At 44.2% G+C, this 24,042-nt stretch overlaps 1 protein-coding gene across 7 annotated transcripts; it reads left to right on the forward strand.

The window, feature by feature from the left end:
* Positions 1 to 366: 366 nt before the first annotated feature.
* LOC100350428 (claudin-34) lies at positions 367 to 23,361 on the forward strand. Of its 7 annotated transcripts, none has more exons than XM_051821512.2 (4): positions 369 to 514; positions 16,587 to 16,707; positions 19,210 to 19,341; positions 21,969 to 23,361. In XM_051821512.2, the coding sequence occupies exons 3-4, from the start codon at positions 19,283 to 19,285 to the stop codon at positions 22,639 to 22,641; spliced, it is 732 nt and encodes a 243-aa protein (XP_051677472.2). In that variant the 5' UTR covers positions 369 to 514; positions 16,587 to 16,707; positions 19,210 to 19,282; the 3' UTR covers positions 22,642 to 23,361. The 7 variants fall into 7 exon arrangements, with proteins under 7 accessions (XP_051677473.2, XP_051677472.2, XP_051677471.2 ...); XM_051821511.2 differs by having other exon boundaries at positions 16,587 to 16,697; XM_070055624.1 differs by having other exon boundaries at positions 389 to 602; positions 16,587 to 16,697.
* Positions 23,362 to 24,042: the final 681 nt, after the last annotated feature.

Here is a 24,042-nt window from a genome sequence, read left to right on the forward strand (position 1 = left end):
GTCTGGATTGGCCCAGCTCCAGCTATTGTGGCCATTTGGAGAGTGAACCAGTGGGTGGAAGACATCTATCTCTCCCTTTCTGTAACTCTACTGTTCAAATAAATCTTCACAAGGAAAAAAAAAAACTAAATGGGATGAGTGCCAGGGAGACCTACTGGACAGGATGTTTCTAATGAAAACAGCTGGGTCATGTCAAGCTGGATCCCTACTTAGAAGATGGACTCACCGTCCATGTGTAAATAGACCCCAACTGACCCCTACAGGCTGCCAGAACAGAGGACAAGTAAGGAGGGAAAGAAAGCCATGACGTAGTCATGGCCCATGACATAATGGCTGCTGTCATGGCATTCACAGACTAGCAACTGAGAATTTAGAAGGTGGTGACTTGACAAGGAGTGTGGATGTTGGCCAGAGTGGAGGGCTAAAGAGAGGGCCTGGTGACTGAACACTGGGCCACCTACAGCTGCCTCAATCCAGAAGCCCGCGATGGAGAGCCAGGAGGGATGTCACGGAGGTACTGTGTCATCCTCAGCCATGCTGGCCCTGTGAGCTGCCAGCCTTCTCTCACATTGCTTCTGGTTCACTTGGAGACCACACAGCTGGTTAAGGGGACACTCCCTCCCTCTTTCTTTTTCCTCATATGGTGGTAAAATATGCATGACAAAACCGACCATGTGAAAACTGTTACTGTAAATTCATTTTGAAAGGAGAAGCACAGTGGGGGCAAGAGGTGGGGAGTCACGACACAGACACCCGGAGTCAGGTGAAAGCCGGCTAGAGGTGAGCAGCTTGCAGACTCTTGCAGTTGGTGTAGCAGCTTATCTAGCCAAGGCAGCCAATCTGGTCAACGGATGGTTTATGCCATAACCAATCACTGCCTGTTGCTAGGCAGGCTCCTTTGCCAGGTGGGTTCTGAAGCCATTTCCTGAGTAACTGACACTCGCTCACCAGTGCCATCTTGGCAAGGTCTGCTCATTCCACCACAGTTAATTAGGTAAGTAGCATATTGTTGGGCAGGTCTTACCAATATGCAACTTGGGAACATTTTCATCAACCCCAACTGAAACCTATCTGCATGAAATGCCACCTCCCCTGTTCTCCTGCCCCCTAGGCTCTAGCGGTCACTACTTTCAGTCTTTATGAATGTGACTACCCTGGGTACTTCATGTAAGTACAGTCATACAGTATTATCTTCTTGTATGTGGTTTATTTCACTTAGCATAGTGAGCTCAATGGTCATTCCTGTTACATTCTGTGTCAGAGTTTCCTTCATTTCTAATGCTGTGAATATAAATAATATTCCATAATGCATATAGATAGTCCTGGACATACAATGTGTTATGCGCAGATAAGTAGATCCCTAAGAAGCTATCAGCGACCCAATCACACCAAAATGCAAAAGCAAGGTTTTTATTAAAAAGGTACAAGCTGCAACAGGGACCTCATCCAACCAACTGGTGCAGCGGAGGAAGGAGGAAAGGCCCAGGTCTTTGTTTGGGGACACTTTTAGAGGGAAGATATGTCAGCAAGGGCAGGGCGGGGGGTGGGGGTCTCCATTTGGCTTGGGTTTAGGGAGTTGCCTCTTTCGGTAATCTCAACTGAGCTGCCCTTGGTCTGCTGAGCTAGCTATCCTTGGTAAGCTTTGATATCTCCGGAATGCCTGAATGCCTGCTTTTACAAGGACTCGGGTCTGCTATGGGAAACGGAGGCTGCTTTTTATTGTTTCAAAATAGAGTCACTTTGGCTTTTCACAATGGTTTGACTTAGGATGGTGGGACTTAAAACTTAAGACTTTACAATCAGACAATATGCGTTCAGTAGAAACAGTACTTTGAATTTTGCATTTGGATCTTCTCCTGGGTTTGTGTTTTGCAGTTCCATCCTCTTTTATGATACTGGGCAGTGACAGTGAGCACAGGTCCAACAGCTGCACAGTCACAAGGGACACAAGCACCACTTTGCAGTGTGTTGTGTTGCTCAGCTAGGGTGCTTGGGAGGGGAGTGTATTAAATGCATTGCTGACTCATGATATTTTCTTTTCCTATTTTTTCACAATAGTTCTTATTTAAGAAGCAGGGAGACAGAGAGATCTCCTATCTGTTGGAATACTCCCCATATTCCTGCAACAGGCTGGTCTGGGCCAAGCCAAATCTGGCAGCCAGAAACTCAATTTGAGTTTTCCACATGGGTAGCAGGGAGCGAAGTTCTTGAGCTATCATATGCTGCCCCCTGGGGTGTGCTCTAGCAGGAAGATGGAATCAGAAGTGAAGTCAAGATCGAACACAGGCACTCTGATATGGGATGCGGGTCCTAACTGCTGGGCCAACCACCAGCCCAACTCAAAATATTTTGAATTTATGATTGTTGGGCATAACCCCATTGCAAGTTATGAGCACCTGAAAATATGAGGGTACTTCAAAAATCTCCTGGAAAATAGACTTAAAGGTTTGTTTTGGTATAAAAGAAATCTAAATTTTATGTATGAAGGGTCTTCAAAGAGTTCATAGAAAATGTGTATCATGTCAAAACTGTACACCAATTTCAAATTTTTTGCACCAAAATAAAGTGTTGTCTTTAATTTTTAAAAATGATGTATTCGGCCGGCGCCGCGGCTCACTAGGCTAATCCTCTGCCTAGCGGCGCCGGCACACCGGGTTCTAGTCCCGGTCGGGGCACCGGATTCTGTCCCGGTTGCCCCTCTTCCAGGCCAGCCCTCTGCTGTGGCCAGGGAGTGCAGTGGAGGATGGCCCAGGTGCTTGGGCCCTGCACCCCATGGGAGACCAGGAAAAGCACCTGGCTCCTGGCTCCTGCCATCGGATCAGCGCGGTGCGCCGGCCGCAGCGCGCCGGCCGCGGCGGCCATTGGAGGGTGAACCAACGGCAAAGGAAGACCTTTCTCTCTGTCTCTCTCTCTCACTGTCCACTCTGCCTGTCAAATAAATAAATAAAGTATTCATTTGAGAGACAGAGAGAGGGATGGATACAGAAAAAGAGTGCTCCTGTCCCCTAGTTCATGCCTCAAGTGCCCTCAACAGCCAGGGCTGGGCTGGGCTGAAGCCAGAAGCTGGGAACTCAAGCAAGGTCTCGCATGTATCTAGCTGGGATCCAAGACTTTGAGGCAAAACCTCTGCCTTCCAGGGTCTGAATGAAGAGTAATTTGGAGTAAGGAGCTGGAGACAGGTATTGAATCCAGGCACTCCAGTATAGGAAACAAGCCTACAAACTGGCATTTTAAGCACTATGCTAAATGTCCACCCCTAAGCTTATCTTTTAAATCTGTTTTCCATAAACTTGAAGTTCCTTCATACTTAGTAGGTATTAAATTATGTACTTCAAAAATTTCATAGAAAATGGAGTTGCAGTATGAGTTTAATTAGGTGCTAAAATGAGTTTGAACCCCATACATTTTTTTCCTTGATACACATTTTCCATGTGTCAAGAAAATCATTTTAAAAGTTTTTCAATATTTATGTTACTTATTAAAAAGGCAGAGTTACAGGGGTGGGGGAAGGGATCTTCCATCTGCTAGTTCTCTCCCCAAATGGCCACATCACCGGAGCTGAGCTGAGCTGAAGTCAGGAGCCAGGAGCTTCTCTCAGGTCTCCCACATATGTGCAGGGGCCTGAAGCTACTTTCCTAGGAGCATTAGCAGGGAGCTGGATTGGAGTGGAGCAACCATACAGGATGCTGGTGCTGCAGGCAGTGGGTTAACCTGCTACATCAAACGGCCATTCTTTTTGTTTTGTTCTGTTCTGTTTTTTTGTTTTTTTTTTGTTTTTTGTTTTTTGTTTTTTTTCGCAGCAAAAACTTTTGGACGAAAACAAACTCATACTTTTAATTCCATTTTCACATAAACTTTCTTTTTTTTTTTTTTTTTTTTTTTTTGACAGGCAGAGTGGACAGTGAGAGACAGAGAAAGGTCTTCCTTTGCCATTGGTTCACCCTCCAATGGCTGCTGCGGCCAGTGCATCACGCTGATCTGAAGGCAGGAGCCAGGTGCTTCTCCTGGTCTCCCATGGGGTGCAGGGCCCAAGCACCTGGGCCATCCTCCACCGCACTCCCTGGCCACAGCAGAGAGCTGGCCTGGAAGAGGGGCAACTGGGACAGAATCCAGAGCCCCGACTGGGACTAGAACCCGGTGTGCTGGCGCCGCTAGGCGGAGGATTAGCCTAGTGAGCCACGGCGTCGGCCCTTCACATAAACTTTCTGAAGTACCCTCTTATTTAGATTCCACCATTAGTTAATCCTCCACAGTCTGACAACTTTTTAATGAAGGCTTTTTGTTATTTCTTATTTTAAAAGACCATGCTTATGACAGAATATCAAAAACTACTGAGCAGCCAGGCATCATTAAAAACATCATCACATGAATGTCAAAAATAAACACAGTAGTGAGCGAAAGAAGCCAGTCAGGAGGGAATGACTACTTCAAGGTGCCTGTTTTGAAAACTGGACAAACTTGAATTCCACTGTTCGGGGGGTTTTTGGGGATGCATGTTGAAGTGACAGAATTGTAAAGGCCACGAGTGGTGATAGTTGTTGCAAATTCAGTGATGTGTACCTTGTGATAAATCATTGAACTATACACTTAGATCTACATATTTTTCTATATATGTGTGAGTTTTCACAATACAAATAGCTTTTTAAAAGTTATAATCCCGGCCAGTGCCACTGCTCACTAGGCTAATCCTCCACCTGTGGCACCGGCACCCTGGGTTCTAGACCAAATCAGGGTGCCGGATTCTGTCCGGGTCGCTCCTCTTCCTGTCCAGCTCTCTGCTATGACCCGGGAGTACAGTGGAGGATGGCCCAAGTGCTTGGGCCCTGCACCCCTATGGCAGACCAGGAGAAGCACCCAGCTCCTGGCTTCGGATCAGCGTGGTGCACTGGCTGCAGCGGCCATTGAGGGGGTGAACCAACAGCAAAGGAAGACCTTTCTCTCTGTCTCTCTCTCTCACTATCCACTCTGCCTGTCAAAAAAAAAAAAAAAAAAAAAAAAAGTCCTAATCCCTCAGACGCAGTTAAAAATTTCTCTTGGGACAAGCATTTGGAGCAGCAGTCAAGCCGCCACTTGGGATGCCTGCATTCCATAGCAGAGTGCCTGGGTTCAGGTCCTGGATCCACTCTTGACTCTAAGTTCCTGCTAATGTGAACCCTAGGAGGTAACTGTGATAACTCAAATACTTGGGGTCCTGCACCTCCATAGGAGATCCAGACAAAATGCACAGTTCTCTGCTTCAGCCTGGCACAGTTCTGGCTGTTGCACACATTTGGATAGATAGCTAGTAGAGAAAGAGATCACTCTGCCTTTTAAATAAAATTTGTTTCTTTTAATAATTAGCAGATAGCCTTCCAGTTCAATTCTTATCCATGATTATATCCACACACTATTTTATACCAAGTTGTTTGTACTTGATGTATTGTGAGCATTCTTCCTTTTGGTCACATGAGATGGTGACTAGAACTGCTCCAGTATAAAAGACTACAAATACCAAAATGTTGGAGATGATGTGGAGAAACTGCAACCTACACTATCTTACTGGTGAAAATGTAAAATAGTGTGATGACTTGTGGAAATGGGTTAGCAATTGCTAAAAAGTCAAATATACACTTAATATACATTCCAGCGATTGTATTCCTAGGCTTTTATGCAAGAGAAATGTGAAAATATATCAATGCAGACTCATACATATGCATATATGTGTGTTTGTGTGTGTGTGTGCATAATCGTGAATTTTCACAGTAGCATTATTCATAACAGACAAAACATGAAAGCAGTCCAGATATCCATAAACTAAAAATGACTTGACAAATGGTGTTATACCCATAATACAGAATCCACCCCACACACACACACACTACAATGGCCAGACTTCTCACACATGCTACAACACGGGTGAATCTTGAAACTATTATGCTAAGTGAAAAGTGCCAGGCATACAATATTACATCTTGTATGTCCACTTTTAATGTTGGCATATATCTTCATTGTGTGGATATAGCATGTTATTCAGTAAAGCCCTATTGTTGGACTAGACAGTATTTTGCACATTTCAGTATTAGTGTGCATGAACCTTGATTATGTTTGTGCACCAGCATTTAGCAGTGGAACCAATTATTTGAAGTTTTGTGCATTTAAATGGTCCTTCCTGAAACTTCCACAGAATGCAGAATGCCTGCCCCCTCCAGCAGACAGCGTCAAATGTTTCCTTTTGTGAATACAGGAGTGTAACACAAAAAGTTTGTACAAAACTGGAATTAAAAATCAGTTGTGTTTATTTTGGTTCCAAGGAATTTTGAAGTCCGTGCATGGTTTTTCACTTGCGTTTCCCATGACCTCTTTGAGGACCTCTTGCATAACCCTTCGCTGTTGATACTGTGTCCCATGGAGGACTGTGCCAGACCCAAGAGTCCTGCCCTCATGATGCCCTGTATTTGTTTGCAGTTCTCGTGGGTGTGCTGCCACCATGACCTTACTTGTCAATAGTGCCAATCGCCAAGTAGCAGGTTTTGCCATTTCCACCATAGGATGGATCCTCTTCACCACTTCCATGGGCCTTGCAGAGTGGCGATTGTGGTACATGGATGACCCCTTGCTCTCCCCCAAAGGATTTGCCAGTGTGGGAATATGGAGAACCTGCATTTACCACCATCACCGCGACTCCAACCAAAGCCACAGACATACCAAATTCTGTCACCGACACACCTACAATGATACCTTCCTCCCTCTCAGTATCCGTGTTTCTCAACACCTCCTGCTGGCTGCCAACCTTCTAGGGCTTCTGGGGAAGGCCTTTATCATCCTTGCACTTAGAAATGTGTACATGGGCATTGTGGGGACGAATACCCTCTTCAACCCATTTGTGGCTTCTGGAGTCCTGTACATAATTACTAGTGTCTGTGTCTTAACCACTGCATTCTGGAATTACTACTCCATTGTGAATGTACAAGGCATTGCCTTCCCATCATCTTTCCATCTGCCAATCAAGCTGGGTACTCAGGAAGCTGGGAGTGCCATTCTAGTGGCAGCTCTCTCTGCCCTCCTCATGTTTTTGAGTGGCTTGGTTTTCTGCCTTTACAAGTTTCCCCTGGACAGGAACGTGTATCCTGAGGTTTCAAAAACACGAATTTTCTGGTAACATCGGCTTTGCAGATCCACGATTCCCATGAGTTTATGGGAAGGACTAACCCAGGATAATCTTCCAAATAGTTATAAGGACTCCAGACCATGGGACATAAAGTGGCTGACTCTTTCCTTCTACTATAATCTGTGTCTGAATTTGGTTCATTGGTTGGTTGAATTAAGAACTTTCATTAAAAAAAAACTTCACCCATTTCCAATTGATCTTTTCGGATCTGTATTTTAATTGCTGTTGGCTGAAATAAATAATCAAAACTAAATCTGCATGTATGTAAATAAGAGTATATGAATACATTAACCTCCCATATCTCCCTCTGAAACTTCTGCTTCCAAAAATAATGGCTCTTAATTCCTAAGTCATGGTGATAATATCTCTTTGTCATACAAAGATTACCCTGAGGTGCTAAAGCAGACACAACAGCATAAGGAATTTTCACAAAACCAGCATTTGTCAAGACTCAGCATTTGTCAAGATTTTTCTAATCTCGAAGTATGTTAAAGCCTACCTCTGACATCAGGTCCCTTCATTACCATGTACTTCAATGTGACTCTCCAGGAATTTGATGTTTATTTGCATAACCATATTATACCTACAAAATCGCACAATTATGCTTTCCAATCAGTTAGACTTTTCAATGCCTCAAAAATAATTCTGTAGTTTTATTTGTTCCACACCAACTGCTCACTCTGTCTCTTAAGTCTTAATCTACACCCCACCACCACACACACACATGCAGTATCCTGTCTGCTTTTCATTTATGCATTAAGTATCCATTTATTTATTTGAGGGACAGAGAGAGATACTGATAGAATCAGAGAGAGACCACCCATGTGCTGGCTCATTTCCAAATACCCCCAATGGCTGGGGCAGAGCCTGGCCAAAGCTGGAAGCCAGGAAGTCAATCCAGGTCTCCTACATGGGTGACAAGAGCGCAACTACTTGAACCATCACTTCTGCCTCAGAGTCTCTGCATTGGCAGGAAGCTGGTGTCAGGAGCCAGAGCCAGGAAACAAATCTGGGCACTATGGGACATGACACAGGGCATGAGCATCTTAACCAGTGTCTTACCACCTAGGCCAAACACTAACTCTATTTTTTTATTTTATTTATTTATTATTATTTTTTTTTTTGATAGACAGAGTGGACAGTGAGAGAGAGAGACAGAGAGAAAGGTCTTCCTTTGCTGTTGGTTCACCCTCCAATGGCCACCACGGCTGGCGCCCTGCAGCTGGCGCACCGCGCTGATCCGAAGCCAGGAGCCAGGTGCTTCTCCTGGTCTCTCATGGGGTGCAGGGCCCAAGCACTTGGGCCATCCTCCACTGCACTCCCTGGCCACAGCAGAGAGCTGGCCTGGAAGAGGGGCAACCGGGACAGAATCCGGCGCCCCGACTGGGACTAGAGAACACGGTGTGCCGGTGCCGCAAGGTGGAGGATTAGCCTAGTGAGCCACAGCGCCGGCCTAACTCTATTTACTTTTAAAATGATTTTGAATGGAGTAGGTGTTCAGCACGGTGGTTAAGATGCTGCATCCCATATTAACATATCTGGGTTCAAGTTTCAGCTGTGCTTCTGATGACAACTTCTTGTTAATGCCGCAGTGAATGCTCAGTGACTGGGTCCCTGTCACCATTTTGGGAGACCTGAATGGATTTCCAGGCTCCTGGCTTCAGCCTGGCCCAGTCCTGGCTGTTGTGGTTGTGGGCATTTGAGAAGTGAACCAGCAGATGAAGATCTCTCTGTCTCTCTCTCTCTTTCTCTGCCTTTTCAAATAAATGGAAATTAAATTTACAATTTTTTAAAATGATTTTAATTTGCTGAAGAAAATGAGACAACTTACTTCCATTTAACAGGTTACCTCTACGTGCCTTATTTGGTCACAGCTCAACAGTCCTCTATAGCTGGTGCCCTGTACTTCATGTGGATTGCATGACACCAGGTGGCAGGTGGTCATTGTCCCTTAAGTTATGGTAAGATTGATCAGAGGATCTATGACAGGAAGCCTAAGTCCTCTTGTAATTTCTGAATCAAACTTCCACCTAACCCTAGCAGTTTAATCAATTGTTAACCTCTGAGTCATCACAGTAAGGGTTGCTTTAGTGCCTTTCTAATGTGACCATTCTTGCCAGAGTTAGGTGTTGAAATATCTATGTCAAAAGGTTTCCCTCTGGGATTGCTGTGGTGCAGTGGGTTAAGTTGCTTGGGACAGCCACAGTGCATACTGGAGTACCCACTCCTTTCCTCTGCTTTGGATACAGCTCCCTGCTTATGTGCAGGAAAATGCAATAGATGATTGCTCAAGTACTTGAGTCCCTGCTACCTTGTGGGACACATGGATGGGCATCCTGGCTCCTAGCTTTCGCCTGGTCCAGCCCAGGCTGTTTCCAACATTTGGGAAGTGAACCAGTTATGGCAGATCTCTTCTCTCTCTCTCTCTCTCTCTCTCTCTCTCTCTCTCTTCTGCCCTTTCCTCAAATATTTTTTTAAAAACTTTTATCAGTTATGGTTATGTGGTTACTCTAAAATTTAATGCATACAAAATAAGCAGGCTCTAATTGTTTATTTCTTTTAAAAAAAATTGTTAACTTTTAATTTATTTGAAAAGCAGAGAGAAACAAAGAAAGATCTTCATCGCCTGCTTCACCCTTGGTTCACCTTCTAAATGCCCACAACAGCCAGGAGCCAGGAACTCCATCCAGGTCTCCCATGCTGGTAGCAGGGACCCAAGTGCTTGATCCATCACCGCTTGCCTCCCTAGGTGCACATTAAAAGGAAGTTAGAATCTAGGCCCTCTACTAAGGGATGTGCAAGCTCTCATTGATGTCTTAATCACTCCTCTAAACACCTTCTCCAAATCATTTATTTCTAATTGAAGAGTTACCTTTGCCGGCGCCACAGCTCAATAGGTTAATCCTCCACCTGTGGCACTGGCACCCCGTGTTCTAGTCCCGGTTGGGGAGCCAGTTCTGTCCTGGTTGCTCCTCTTCCAGGCCAGCTCTCTGCTGTGGCCCGGGAAGGCAGTGGAGGATGGCCCACCTGCACCCCCATAGCAGACCAGGAGAAGCACCTGGCTCTTGGCTTCGGATCAGCACAGTGCGCTGGCTGCAGCGCGCCGGCCACAGCGGCCATTAGGGGGTGAACCAATGGAAAAAAGAAGAGCTTTCTCTCTGGCTCTCTCTCTCACTGTCCACTCTGTCTGTCAAAAATAATAATAATAATAAAAATAAAAAAGTTACCTTCAGTGTTGTTGAATGTACTGGTTTTTTTGGTTTTGCTATTTCATTTTTTTTGTGTGTGTAGCAACTCAACTGTTGAGTATGGATTCATGATAGTATTTATGTGTTTTTATTATAGAACTTTTAAGTTTATTTAAAGCTAGAGATACTATTGGCTCAACTTTAATAGTTATCAATATATAGTCAGTCATGTTTCATCTCTATCCTTTCTACCTATCCCAAACCCAGTCATAGATTATTTTGGAATAAATCCATGGCAATATATTATTTTATCCACAGATACTTCAGTATGTATTTCTAAAACTAGTTCTCATTTTAATATAGCATTTCGCCACTATCATACCAAAAATGTTAACAGTAATTTTTTGTTTGTTTGTTTGTTTGCTTTTGACAGGCAGAGTGGACAGTGAGAGAGAGAGAGACAGAGAGAAAAGTCTTCCTTTGCCGTTGGTTCACCCTCCAATGGCCGCCGCGGCTGGCGCGCTGCGGCTGGCGCACCGTGCTGATCCGATGGCAGGAGCCAGGTGCTTATCCTGGTCTCCCATGGGGTGCAGGGCCCAAGCACTTGGGCCATCCTCCACTGCACTCCCTGGCCACAGCAGAGAGCTGGCCTGGAGGAGGGGCAACTGGGACAGAATCCAGCGCCCCGACTGGGACTAGAACCCGGTGTGCCGGCGCCGCAAGGTGGAGGATTAGCCTAGTGAGCTGCGGCGCTGGCAACAGTAAGTTCTTAACGTACTCAAGTACCCAGTCATTGCTCAAATATCCCTAATTGTACCATAAGTATTCTTAACAGTAACCTGTGGTTTTCTATATGTTCAAAATGTCTCACTAAGTTGCATTCATTATTCCTTTTTACTATCAAATGTACTCGTCTTTGGCAGTGGAGCCAAAGTGACATATACCATGGGTATTTTTTAAGACAAAACAAACAAGCAAGAAAAAAGTTTATCCAAGACAATCAATACACTAGATACCTCAAACAATTCTTTACAAGCTTTATTTTATGAAAGTGATGTTCCTGAATAGTATCAACTGTGTGTTCATTTTTTTCCTCATACAGTCAACCCTCTATATCTGCTGGTTTCACAAATATAATTTTAATGCCACGGAAGAAAATTTGTTTAAAATTCATTTACTGAGACAGAGTTTATTTAGGCAGAATTACAGAGAGGAGGGGAGAGACAAAGAGATCTCACATCCACTGGTTCACTCCCGAGGCGGCTGCAACCACTGGGATTGTGCCAGGCTGAAGCAGGAGCCCAGGACTCCATCTGGGTCTCCCACGTGGGTAGCAGTGGCCCAAATACTTGGTCCATCTTGTGCTGCTTTCCAGGCACAGTAAGAGGAAGTTGGATCAGAAGCGGAGGAGCTAGGACTGCAAGAGATGCTCATATAGGACCCTAGAGTCCCGGGTGGCAGCTTGATCTGCTGGGCCAAAACACCAGCCCCAAAAATATTTTTAAAAATTACATCTGTATTGAACATGTAACAGGCTTTATTTTTCTTGTTATTATCCCCCAACAACACAACATCTGTTTACATAGCATTTACATTGTGGAGTTACTGTGGGTAATCTAGAGATGATATGAAGAATATAGGAGAGGATGCATGGGTTACGTGCAAATACCATGCAAGTTTATGTAAGACACCTGAGCATCTGTGGAGCCTGCTATCTGAAGGAGGTTTGAGGGACTTGGAACCAAATCCTCCATGGTCCTTGAGGCCTAACCGTACTGGAATGATTTCACTTCTAATGTATTGATTTGGAATTTATCCTGAGATATTGGGCCAAATTTCTCTTTCTGCAAATAACTTTCCCTTTCTACAACTACAACTTAATTTAAAAATCCATATTTCACCATATTTGAGATTCTTTTTCAGATATTAATTTTCATAGATATTTGCTAATTTCTAGACTTTCTGTTTGACTTCTTTCATGGATTCATGGATTCATGGGTCAACACTGTCTTACTTTAAGATATAGAGACTGTACTCATCAAGATTCCACAGAGAGGCCGGCGCCGCGGCTCACTAGGCTAATCCTCTGCCTTGCGGCGCCGGCACACCGTGTTCTCTAGTCCCAGTCGGGGCGCTGGATTCTGTCCCGGTTGCCCCTCTTCCAGGCCAGCTCTCTGCTGTGGCCAGGGAGTGCAGTGGAGGATGGCCCAAGTACTTGGGCCCTGCACCCCATGGGAGACCAGGAGAGGCACCTGGCTCCTGCCATCGGATCAGCGCGGTGCGCCAGCTGCAGGGCGCCAGCCGTGGCGGCCATTGGAGGGTGAACCAACGGCAAAAGGAAGACCTTTCTCACCTGTCTCTCTCTCTCACTGTCCACTCTGCCTGTCAAAAAAAAAAAAAAATTAAAAAAAAAAAAAAAGATTCCCCAGAGAGACAGAAACAATAGGATCTAGAGCTAGAAAGATGGAGATATGCAAAGCAGGATGTTGGTAGGGGAACTGGCACACATGATTATGAGGCTGAGAGGTCCAATGATTGGCCATCTGCAAGCTGGAGACCCAGGGGTGATGGGAGCATGGCTCAGTCCAAGTCCCAAAGCCTCAGAACCAGGGAATGGGGTGGTATAACTCCTCAGTCTAAGACTGAAGGCCAGAGAACATGAGGAGCTGCAAGTCCACTCTGGTGTAAGTCCCAGAGTCCCAAGGCCAGAGAACTCGGGAGTTGTGATGTTCAAGGGTAGAAGAAGAAGGGTGTCCCAACTCCTGGAGAGAGAGAAAGGGGGAGAGAGAGAGAGAGAGACAGAGAGAGAAAGAGAGAGAGAGAAAGAGAGAGAGAGAGAAAGGAGAGAATGAATGAATTCACCTTTCCTCTGCCTGAGAGAGAGAGAGAGAGAGAGAGAGAAAGGAGAGAGAGAATGAATTCACCTTTCCTCTGCCTTTTTGTTCTATGTGAACCTCCAACCAACTGGACAGTATATACCCACATCTAGTGGGTCATCGCACTGTGTCCACTGGCTCCCACACCAATCTGCTCTGGGAACACCCTCACAGTCATGCCTGGATATACTGCTGTATCAGTCCTTTAGGTGTTCCTTAACCTATCCAGTTCACAACTAATGCCAACCACTAGATACTTATTTTAAGACCATATTGTGGCCGGCGCCGCGACTCACTAGGCTAATCCTCCGCCTTGCGGCGCCGGCACACCAGGTTCTAGTCCCAGTTGGGCACCAGATTCTGTCCCAGTTGCCCCTCTTCCAGGCCAGCTCTCTGCTGTGGCCAGGGAGTGCAGTGGAGGATGGCCCAAGTCCTTGGGCCCTCACCCCATGGGAGACCAGGATAAGCACCTGGCTCCTGCCATCGGATCAGCGCGGTGCGCCAGCCGCGGCAGCCATTGGAGGGTGAACCAACAGCAAAGGAAGACCTTTCTCTCTGTCTCTCTCTCTCACTGTCCACTCTGCCTGTCAAAAAAAAAATTAAAAAATTAAAAAAAAAAAGACCATATTATAGGGCCAGAGCCGTGGCTCACTTGGTTCATCTTCTGCCTGAGGCCCCGGCATCCCATATGGGTGCCAGGTTCTAGTTCCAGCTGCTCTTCTTCCAGTCCAGCTCTCTACTTTGGCCCGGGAGGGCAGTGGAGGATGGCCCAAGTGCTTGGGCCCCTGCACCCGCATGGGAGACCAGGGGGAGGCACCTGGCTCCTGGCTTCTGATAGGCACAAAATGGCGTAGCAACCATTTTGGGGAGAGACCAACGGAAGGAAGACCTTTCTCTCTCTCTCTCTCTCTCTCTCTCTCTCTCTCTCCCCCTAACTCTGCCTGTCGAATAAAAAAAAGACCATGTTATGTTATTTGGCATCTTATTTGTATCCTATCTTCAGTGCTTTCTTAGCTGTTTCTGTTTATTTTTTCATATGAACTTTATAATCCATTTGTCTTGTTCAAGACCAGAAACATAAAACTCTTCTAATAATTTTACTAGCATCAAAGGAATTTTATAAACTAACTTCAGGATAATTTACATATTTATAATACTGACTATCCTTACTGAAAGATGTTATGAGGAAAGGAATGTGGCACAGTGAATAAGATGCCACTTTGAACATCTGCTCTAGTCCCAGGTCCTTCCACATTCCAGCTTCCTGCTAATGCACACGCTGGGAGGCAGCAGGTGATGGCTCAAGTAGTTGAGTCTCTGCCACCCACATGAGAGACCTGGATGGAGTTCCTGAATCCTGGCTTCAGCCTGCCCCAGACCTGGCTGTTGAGGCATTTGGGGAGTGGTCCAGTAGATGGAAGATCTCTTTTTTCCTGTGTTTCTCCCTTGTCTCTGTCTCTGTGCCTTTCAAATGAAAATAAAGTTGACAATTCAATGTTTACAAAAAGGACAGGATACGTTTTTCTCTTGGTTCAAGTCTACCTTTGCATTTTGAGGAATGTTCCAGTAGTTTTCTTTGCATTGTGTGGTTGCCAGCATGGGGAAGGCTCCTGGCTTTGGATCCACTCAGCTCCGGATGTTGTGGCCTTCTGGGGAGTGAACCAGCAGATGGAAGACCTCTCTGTCTGTCTCTGCCTCTCTCCATAACTCTTTCAAATAAATAAAATAAGTTTTTTTAAAAACAGGCCACCCCGGGAGACACAACTTCAACTCATACTTTCTGATTAATTCATTCACCAAATGTTAATGTCTTCATGCAAGGGATGCTGCCAAACACACAACCAAGAGCTGTGGGGATATAAAATACAAGACATACATCCTCTATTCAAGCAGCTTGAAGGCTCACACCACCACAGGTGTTGAAAAGACATCAGTCGGCCGGCGCCGCAGCTCACCAGGCTAATCCTCCACCTTGCGGCGCTGGCACACCGGGTTCTAGTCCCGGTCAGGGCGCCGGATTCTGTCCCGGTTGCCCCTCTTCCAGGCCAGCTCTCTGCTGTGGCCAGGGAGTGCAGTGGAGGATGGCCCAAGTGCTTGGGCCCTGCACCCCATGGGAGACCAGGAGAAGCACCTGGCTCCTGCCAGCGGATCAGCGCGGTGCACGGGCTGCAGCGCGCCAGCTGCAACGGCCATTGGAGGGCGAACCAACAGCAAAAAGGAAGACCTTTCTCTCTGTCTTTCTCTCTCTCACTGTCCACTCTGCCTGTCCAAAAAAAAAAAAAAAAAGACATCAGTCAACAATAAATGAATGCTCCAAAATGGCATAAGTAAGTTAAAATTCAGATAATAATCACTTTAATTTCTGAGTTCCACACAACTCCACACAACTACAACAATGGCTTTGAAAATAGTTCCTAACTAGTGGTCACTGACATCACACATAAGAGTGTAAATTGTTAACAACAGAAGACGCTGTGCACTAACTCCCCATGCAAGACCTCTGACCTCAATGAGCTGTATTGAGAGTTAACTGTAAAACCAGTTCTCAGTTTTGTGTTTTTGTGTGTGTGTGTGAATGCAAATTGTTGAAATCTTTACTTAATATAGAGTTGGTCTTCATGTACAAAATTAATTGAAAATGAATCTTAATGGAGAATGGGACTAGCAAGGGGAGAGGGAGGAGGTGGAGGGGTGGGAGTGTGGGTGGGAGGGCAAAGTATGGTGGGAAGAATCACTATATTCTTAAAGTTGCACTTATGAAATTTGTATTCTTTAAAAAATAAATTAAAAAAAGAATACCTTAAAAAAGGAAAGAAAATAGTTCCCAATGAAACAGCATGTTTCCCCAGTGAAATCTTTCTCTGGTCTAATCAAAGACCACCAAGCATAGAAGGGCTTTGAAAAAAATCACCTGTGTGACTTAAGTGAATCAACATCACATCTCCTCAGGCAAACAGAAGTGAGCAGTGGAGATATGGCTAGGGCAGGACAGGACGGCTCTTGCACCAACTCCCTGTCTGCCACCTGCTGGCCACCAAAAGAACTGACAGCCTTGGCTTGGGCTCTGGATAATGGCCCATGGGCCCTCCTACTTCCTTTAGTCTCAAAAGAGAACAGGATGACCACAACAAAAGGCTCTGGATGTGAAAGGTGAGATGTTCAACGTGGCAGGGGCTGCTTGGTGGAAACAAGGTAAAAGAGGACATCTCATGACTTTCTGAGACACCTTGTGAAAAGATTATTTAAGGAACCCTCCCCCACTGTTTTCAGAAAAATAGCAAAGAGAATGTGCCTTATATATTTTGATTGGCACAACACACACTGGTGGGCGCTGTAAGGAATGGTGGCATTAATTTCATTCTTTCTTCCCCATAGAGATCCTTTTGAGGTATCCAGGAGCACCTGAGCAGGAGTTGAGACTTGGAAAGTACCAGAATGTTTTGCTGCTGTGACCAGGGCAAAAGAAGTCACCAGTGACATTGACGGGTGAGTGCAGGTCAGTAGTGGTTATGCCTTCCTCCTCCCAATCCTTTTCTTCAACCCCAGTCCAGACAGAGAGAAACACCCAGAACAGCTGCCACCATACCCGGTGAGTAGAGTATTTCATGGCGGGTCCACATGAGCAGCCACCTGTAGTCAGGAGCTAGAAGTCAAGCACAGACACTCTGAGGTGAGGCATAGGAATTTAACTGGTGTCCTCACTGCTAGGCCAAACACCTGCTCCAACAACCTTAATTGATGTAAAATACAGAGAAGAATGGGACTTCCTTTTGCAATCAAAACAAACAAAAGCACACCTTAGGGCCTTATGAATTTCAGAATGTCAATATCTAGCCATAGTTCCTTGTCTAAGAAATTTATGGAAGGCACACTCTGGGTAACCCTGACTTCTCAGTGAATACCTCTGGCTCCACTCATAGAATATTTCTCTTTCAATTACTGGGAGCTTTTTGCCATTTTCCTCCTGGAATACTCATAGATTACAGTGACTGACCCAAAACCTCCAAAAAGACATTTCAATTATCAAAAGACTTCTGAGCTCTTGCAGGGGGAACTTGACCACTGTGGTCCTTTATCTTTTCTCGTGTAACATACTGTCTATTCAGAATTCATCAAGCAGCCCTCTGAGTCATGGAAGCCGAAGAACGTCCTCACATTCATTACTTTACCATTTGGCTCTTGCTATCCTTTATACTACTGAGAAAACTTCCTACTCTCTCTTTTGATTTGCTGAAGGGAAACCATTATGGTTTATTATTTACCTCCAGTTAAAAAGATTCTTGAGGCTTACTGGAAGTCCTTTAAACATTTTATTATCTTCATGAAGAAGTTCAATGTCATTTGATGGTCCTACAAGTGATCATTCCAAGCCACTTTATTTGGACATTTTCTGTGTTATCTATTAAATCTGTGCTGTTGGCATTTTTAATTGAGGGTGCCTGCATGTCACTTTGAATGTAAATGGTATCTACAGCATGGGTAATATGACCATCACAACTGCATTTCCCTAAGAAGGATCACTGGAGCGCTGTGGTTCCAGTCCTCCTTTCATCCTAACTTCAGCTTCCTGCTAATGCACACCCTGGGAAACAGCTGCTGATGGCACAAATACTTGGGTCCCTGCTACTCATGTGGGAGACCCGGATTGAGTTCAAGTTCTCTGTCTCTCTGACTTGCAAACACAAATTTAAAAATGAATTTATGCTAAAAAAAAAAGAAAAGAAATGAAAGTGAGGGTGTCACCATATCACCGGGTGTCATTCCGTTCATGAATCATGTCTTTGTTCTTTGTAAAGTATGTTTTTCATAATATTACATTTTCAGGGTGGTTAAATTCACAGAACATACAATTCACCATCTGAACCATTTTGAAGTGTATATATCAGTGGCATTAAGTATGTTTAATTGTTGTACATCCTTCTCCAAAACCTTTTCATCTGACCCATGTGCAACGGTATCCATAGCCCCTCCTGCCCTGAGCCCCTGGCAGCCTCCACTGTACTTCCTGTCTCTATGAATTTGACTACTGTGGGCACTTCATATATGTGGGATCATAGAGGAATTATCTTTTCTGACTGGTCTATTCACTTCACTTAGCTTAGCTTATTAATGTTTTCAAGACTCATCCATGTTTTATATGAGCAGCCTGTGTCAGAATTTTCTTCCTTGGATACAGCATGCTTTGTTTACCCATTCATCTATCCCTAGAAATTCAGGTTGTTTCCTCATTTTGGCTCATGTGAATAATGTTGTGAACAAGGGTGTGCTAACATCTATTCAAGACCCTGCTTTCAATTCTTTTGAGTATACACCCTGAAGTGGAATTACTTGATCATGTGGTAACTATTGTGCTTTTTCTATGGAAAACCCATAGTGTTTTTAATGGCCGCAGTTTTATGTTCCCAAAAGCAATGTGCAAGGGTTTTCATTTCTCCACATCCTGACATTTGTTGTTCTTTTTAAAAGATCAAAGTGTCAGCTTTGATGATGTCTTTAGTCAAACCAAGATAAAGGAGACAGAAAGACAACCATCCTCTATTTTCCCATGTGCTGCTATCACAAAAGGATTCACTTTCCTTTAATACAGCATAGTCATGGCCACCAATAGCCATTACTATAAACGACATGGGATTTTTCTATCATTATATGTGACTATATACCAACTGGTATGGAGAGAGCCGAGAAGCACTACTTCCAGGCATCAGGGCTCTGGAGCCTGGCATGCCGTGTAGATCTGTGTGATTGATTGGGAATACGTTCTTTAACCTCTCCACTCAGTTGTCCTGCCTGTAAAGCTGAGAGCATAATCACACAGCCATCTTTGTGCTGTCATGATGACTGAATGCAGTTTTATTTCCCAAGTGTTTGGAATAGGACCTAGCCTAAACAAGACTTAAAGTATACAATAAGCATGTGAGAACTCTTTCGTGAGACTCAGGGATCTGGGGCTTTGCTCAGAGCCTGAAACTCTACCTAACAATACATTTTTTAACTGTAGGTGTTTCCCTCTCTGCGATTCTTTTAAAGTTGGCTGGAAAATTTCTTCTCCCTGTTCAACATATTCAACTGCCATGAAGAGTGTGTTCCATGCTCCAAGCATCCAAATGTATGGAATTTTTAGGCTCTACCGGTAAATTTTTTATTTATTTATTCATTCATTCATTCAATCAATCAATCAAGAGGCAGAGACAGAGATATAGAGAAAGATTTTAAAATAAAGAAACAGACAAAGGCTGGCACACAGGCACACAGAAAGATCTTCCATCTACTGGTTCATTGCCCAAATGTTCACCACAGCTGAGATTGTGCCCTGCTGTAGAGTGGAACCAGAAATTCAATCCTGGTCTCCCATGTGGATGGCATAGACACAAGTACTTCAGATGTTACCTGCTGTCTCCCAGGGTTAGCAGTTGCAGGGATTTTGAATAAGGAACAAAGCCAGGACTCGAACCCAGGCAGTCTGATATGGGAAACACAAACATCTCAAGTGGCACTTGAAAAACTGTGCCAAACACCAACCCTAAGAGTAAAACTTTTAACTCTTTAAAATTTTTAAATTTAAATCTTTAAAAAAATGTAAACTTTGGCCGGTGCCATGGATCACTTAGCTAATTCTCTGCCTACAGCACCGGCACCCTGGGTTCTAGTCCCTGTTGGGGCGCCGGGTACTAGTCTCGGTTGCTCCTCTTCCAGTCCAGCTCTCTGCTGTGGCCCTGGAAGGGAAGTGGAGGATGGCCCAAGTGCTTGGGCCCTGCACCCCATGGGAGACCAGGAGGAAGCACCCGGCTCCTGGCTTCAGATCAGTGCAGCTGCCAGCCGTGGCAGCCATTAGTGGAGTGAACCAATGGAAGGAATACCTTTCTCTCTGTCTCTCTCTCACTGTCTATAACTCTCTCTCTCTCACTGTCTAACTCTGCCTATCAAAAATAAAAAAAAATTTAAAAATGTACACCTCAATCTTTCAAATTAAGTTTTTAGGAAAATGTGTCTCACTCCACAGGTTTCAGCTATGGACATATTTTCTTGGCAACTACCACATTCTGCCTCCTTGATTCCTTTTCCTCATCCAGATCCCTGATTCGTTTCCATTTCTTCAGTCCCCCAGTAGCAAGGAAGTACTAATAACACAGTGAATTAATCAAATGGGTGATCAGCTCCACACACATTTTACTACGGTAACTTCCCACGCTGTAAAACTGTAGCCTTCCAGGGACTTGGAAATACATTTGGCAGAAGAGTGAGGAGCAGCGGCTACAGTGTTGTAAATATCAGGCTTCACAGCAAGGAGATGTAGTTTGGATGCCCCTAACATCTTCTGCGTGGGCAGTTGCTTTCAGCATCCACACACCTGGTACCCCAGCAGAGCAGACCTCAGTCCTTTCTGTTGAACAATAGGGCAGGATGTCTGAGCAGTGTAATTTCCTGATTATTCCCACCCCTTATTCCCAAGGATTCAAATGAACAGATGGCCCTAGTAAGTTGATTTATTTTTTTGACGATTTATTCATTTATTTGAAAGTCAGAGTTACACAGAGAGAGGCAGAGAGAGAGAGAGAGTTCTCCCATCTGATCAGTCACTCCCCAATTGGCTGCAATGGCTGGAGCTGCACTGATCCAAAGCCAGGATCCAGGAGCTTCTTCCAGGTCTGCCATGTGGGTGCAGGGGCCCAAGGACATGGGCCATCTTCCACTGCTCTCTGAGGCAATAGCCAAGAGCTGGATTGGAAGTGGAGCAGCTGGGACTTGGACCAGCACCCATATGCAATGCCGGTGCTTCAGGCCAGGGCAATAACCCACTGCACCACAGCGCCAGCCCCTAGTAAATTGATTTATAATGTCAAAACTGCTTCACGGAAGATGAATAACTCAGGATTTTTTTAAGTTGCATCTAGAATATGTTGAGATCCGAAGGTGCAATTGAGCAAATGGTGGTTGAAAAAATGTGAATGGGCAAGATCTGTTGTGTTTAATACACAGATCCTTAGAATTGTGTTCCTTCTGCTAGTAAGTATAAATGTATGTGTGTTTTGCATTTAAAAATGTACAAACTAGAAAAACATGTAAAGAATCAAAGTCTAAAACATAAACATTTAATGTTAAGAATTAAACATTTGGTGTGTATATTATAAATTTTCAAAAATGTGTGTATATATGTATATATACATATCTAATCAGGTGGGAATTTTCTTCTGACAAATTATCATATCACATGTATTATGGTTCATTTTCTGCTATAACATAGAAATTTCTTCTTATAGTTCATATTGATTAACTCACCCTTGGTGATAGCTATATGATATTCCACTATTATCTCAGATGTACAACAGTTTAAGCATTCCTCTATTTATAGACATTTTGATTATGTCTAATTTTTCTCAACTGCAAATGTAGCTGAAACTAACATCTCTTTACAAACGTTTTTGTAAGCCTAGACTTAGTCTGGAGCTGCTAGATAAAAGTATAAACATTTGAACTTTTCAAAGATCTTGTCAGACTGTGCTCCTAAAATGCCTTATGAATTCATACCCTCACCCCGTCATGGGTTCCTAGGCATCTTTTATTGTTATGCAAAATATTTAGAGGATTGTTTGAAGGCCAACATGCATATAATGAACAGTTCAATATACCTTTCTGACAAGGACGGGATGTAGGTATTGCTGCCCTCCCTAAACCATGGCTCATGCAATCTGATTTTGTTTTTTGTTTCCTCTCTGGTGCCCCTGGCTTGAATTCACAACTCCTCCACCTCATCTTCAGTTTGTCTGAAATGAAGCAATGGATCTGCAAACTCATTGGTCTCTTCTTCAGTTATCTGTCCTGGGCTTTTGGTGTGAGCCTTGTCAACAGCAGATCCTGGCGCGTGTGGGAATTCGACAGCCAGACTGTGCCTTTTGTGTTCATTGGATTTTGGGAAGCCTTCTATTACAAAAGAGTTAACATCTCTGGTTCAGTAACAGAGGTGCCGATGTCTAGCACTATCAATGCAAGCTGGGTCATTTCGACTGAGATTGAATATGGGCGGGACCTGATAGTGTTGCCTATTTTTATGAAGACGACTGTTCTGATCTTCAGCACAGTGGCCGTTCTGGTCAGCTGGATGAAGGCACCATACCCAGAGTTCATCCAAATGTGTTACAAAATATCTGTCTTCTTCCTTTTCACCAGCTGTGGCTGTACCTTCACTGTAGTGATCTGGAATTTCATTGTGGATTTTTATGGGCAAAGCACTCTTGACTTTCCCCTTACCTTTCCTGTTGACAAAGAAATCCTGATAAGGAAACACTTCAGCTATGTGTTTCCAGCAGGAATCTCGACAGCCACTCTATCACTAGTAAGTGCCACCATGTTTCTCTGTGAGTTATGTTTAGCAGAACGGCGGAATCGAGTAAAACCCCTGCCTGTGGACGATCATTCAAAGGAAAAGGTCTGAACTGAGGGCTTTCTCAGTTTTGGAAGTTTTGGAAGTTTTCTCAGTTTTTGGAAGGCTGCTGGTAGAAATTTCTTGAAGAAATTTTCTGCATACAGAAAATACTGTGGCTATCATCTACACATTGAATGTAACACATATTTGACTCTTGTAGTGTGTGTCTCAAGCTTATATTCTCTTCTGTTCCGTTCTGTAAAGCTACCCATCTCGGAAGCATTTCTCTTCTTGAAATCTGCAGGCAAATATCTTCTGTACACACACTGCCAAAAACCAAAAGCAGGGGAAAGTACTGATGGTCTAGTGCAAGCATGCATCAGTGAGCACAAGCAACTCCACGCTGAGTGAGTTTATTAAAAAAAAGCTCATATGTACACATAGGAAAATCACCATGTTTGCAGCTAAGAAATCTCAAAGCCCTTACAGTTGGTTAGGTTAGAGCAGGGTTCCTCAAATTGGGGCCCACATGACATTTTGGATGGAGTTCCTTTTGGGGATACCTAGCAGTTTCTGTACCCATTCAATGTCAGTCACACATGCCTCTCTCTCCAGCTGTGACCATCCCAAATTTCAGACATTTCCATGTATCTGCTGATTAGCACAATTGATCTGTCTTGCAAATCCCTGGGGTACATGTAGCCAATGACCCAGAAGAATGAAAGTTATGAAATGTTGACAGGATTTGGAGGAAAATTGGTTGTCAAATAAAACTGCATAGGCTCAGCCTACCACAGCATTCTGTGCCCTGGTCATTGGCTACCATTAGCTTAGGGGCCGACTGGGGAAGACTTTGCTTCCTCTTCCCGGGGACATCTGGCAGTGGCAATGGCAGTGACAAAATGTAATCTCAGAACTACAACACACCATCATAAGGTTAGAGAGCCTGATAAACAATGATGATGAGAGAACTGGGAATCTTAGGTTAAAAATATGAAGAAGTTGCCTGAAACAGCATGAATGACAGGGAAACTGAAAACATGATAGAGCACTTCAGAGGCAGGGAAAACAGAATGAGAAGTCCCAATGTATGTTCAAAGGACTTTTTGTGGAATAAAAGTTTGCTGTGAACTAGTTGAAAGGTTGAAGATTTTCCAGAATTGTGAAAAACATGAATCTTCAGATTGAGGAAATACATACGTCTCGAGCAGGTTAAATTATCACAGATTCACACCTGGATATATGAAGACATGCTTCAAAAAGCTTGTGGGAAAAGAAATTTAAAAGTAAGTTTATTTTGGTGCAAAATAGTTTTGGAATCCTTGCGCAGTTATTTTTTTTTTGAGAATTATTTAATTTATTTGAAAGTCAGAGTTACATAGAAAGTCAGAGAGAGAGAGAGAGAGAGAGAGAGAGAATCTTCCATCTGCTGGTTCACTCTCCAACTGGCCACAACAGCCGGAGCTGTGC

The sequence above is a fragment of the Oryctolagus cuniculus genome, chromosome 13, assembly GCF_964237555.1.
Source record: "Oryctolagus cuniculus chromosome 13, mOryCun1.1, whole genome shotgun sequence".
NCBI lineage: Eukaryota > Metazoa > Chordata > Mammalia > Lagomorpha > Leporidae > Oryctolagus > Oryctolagus cuniculus.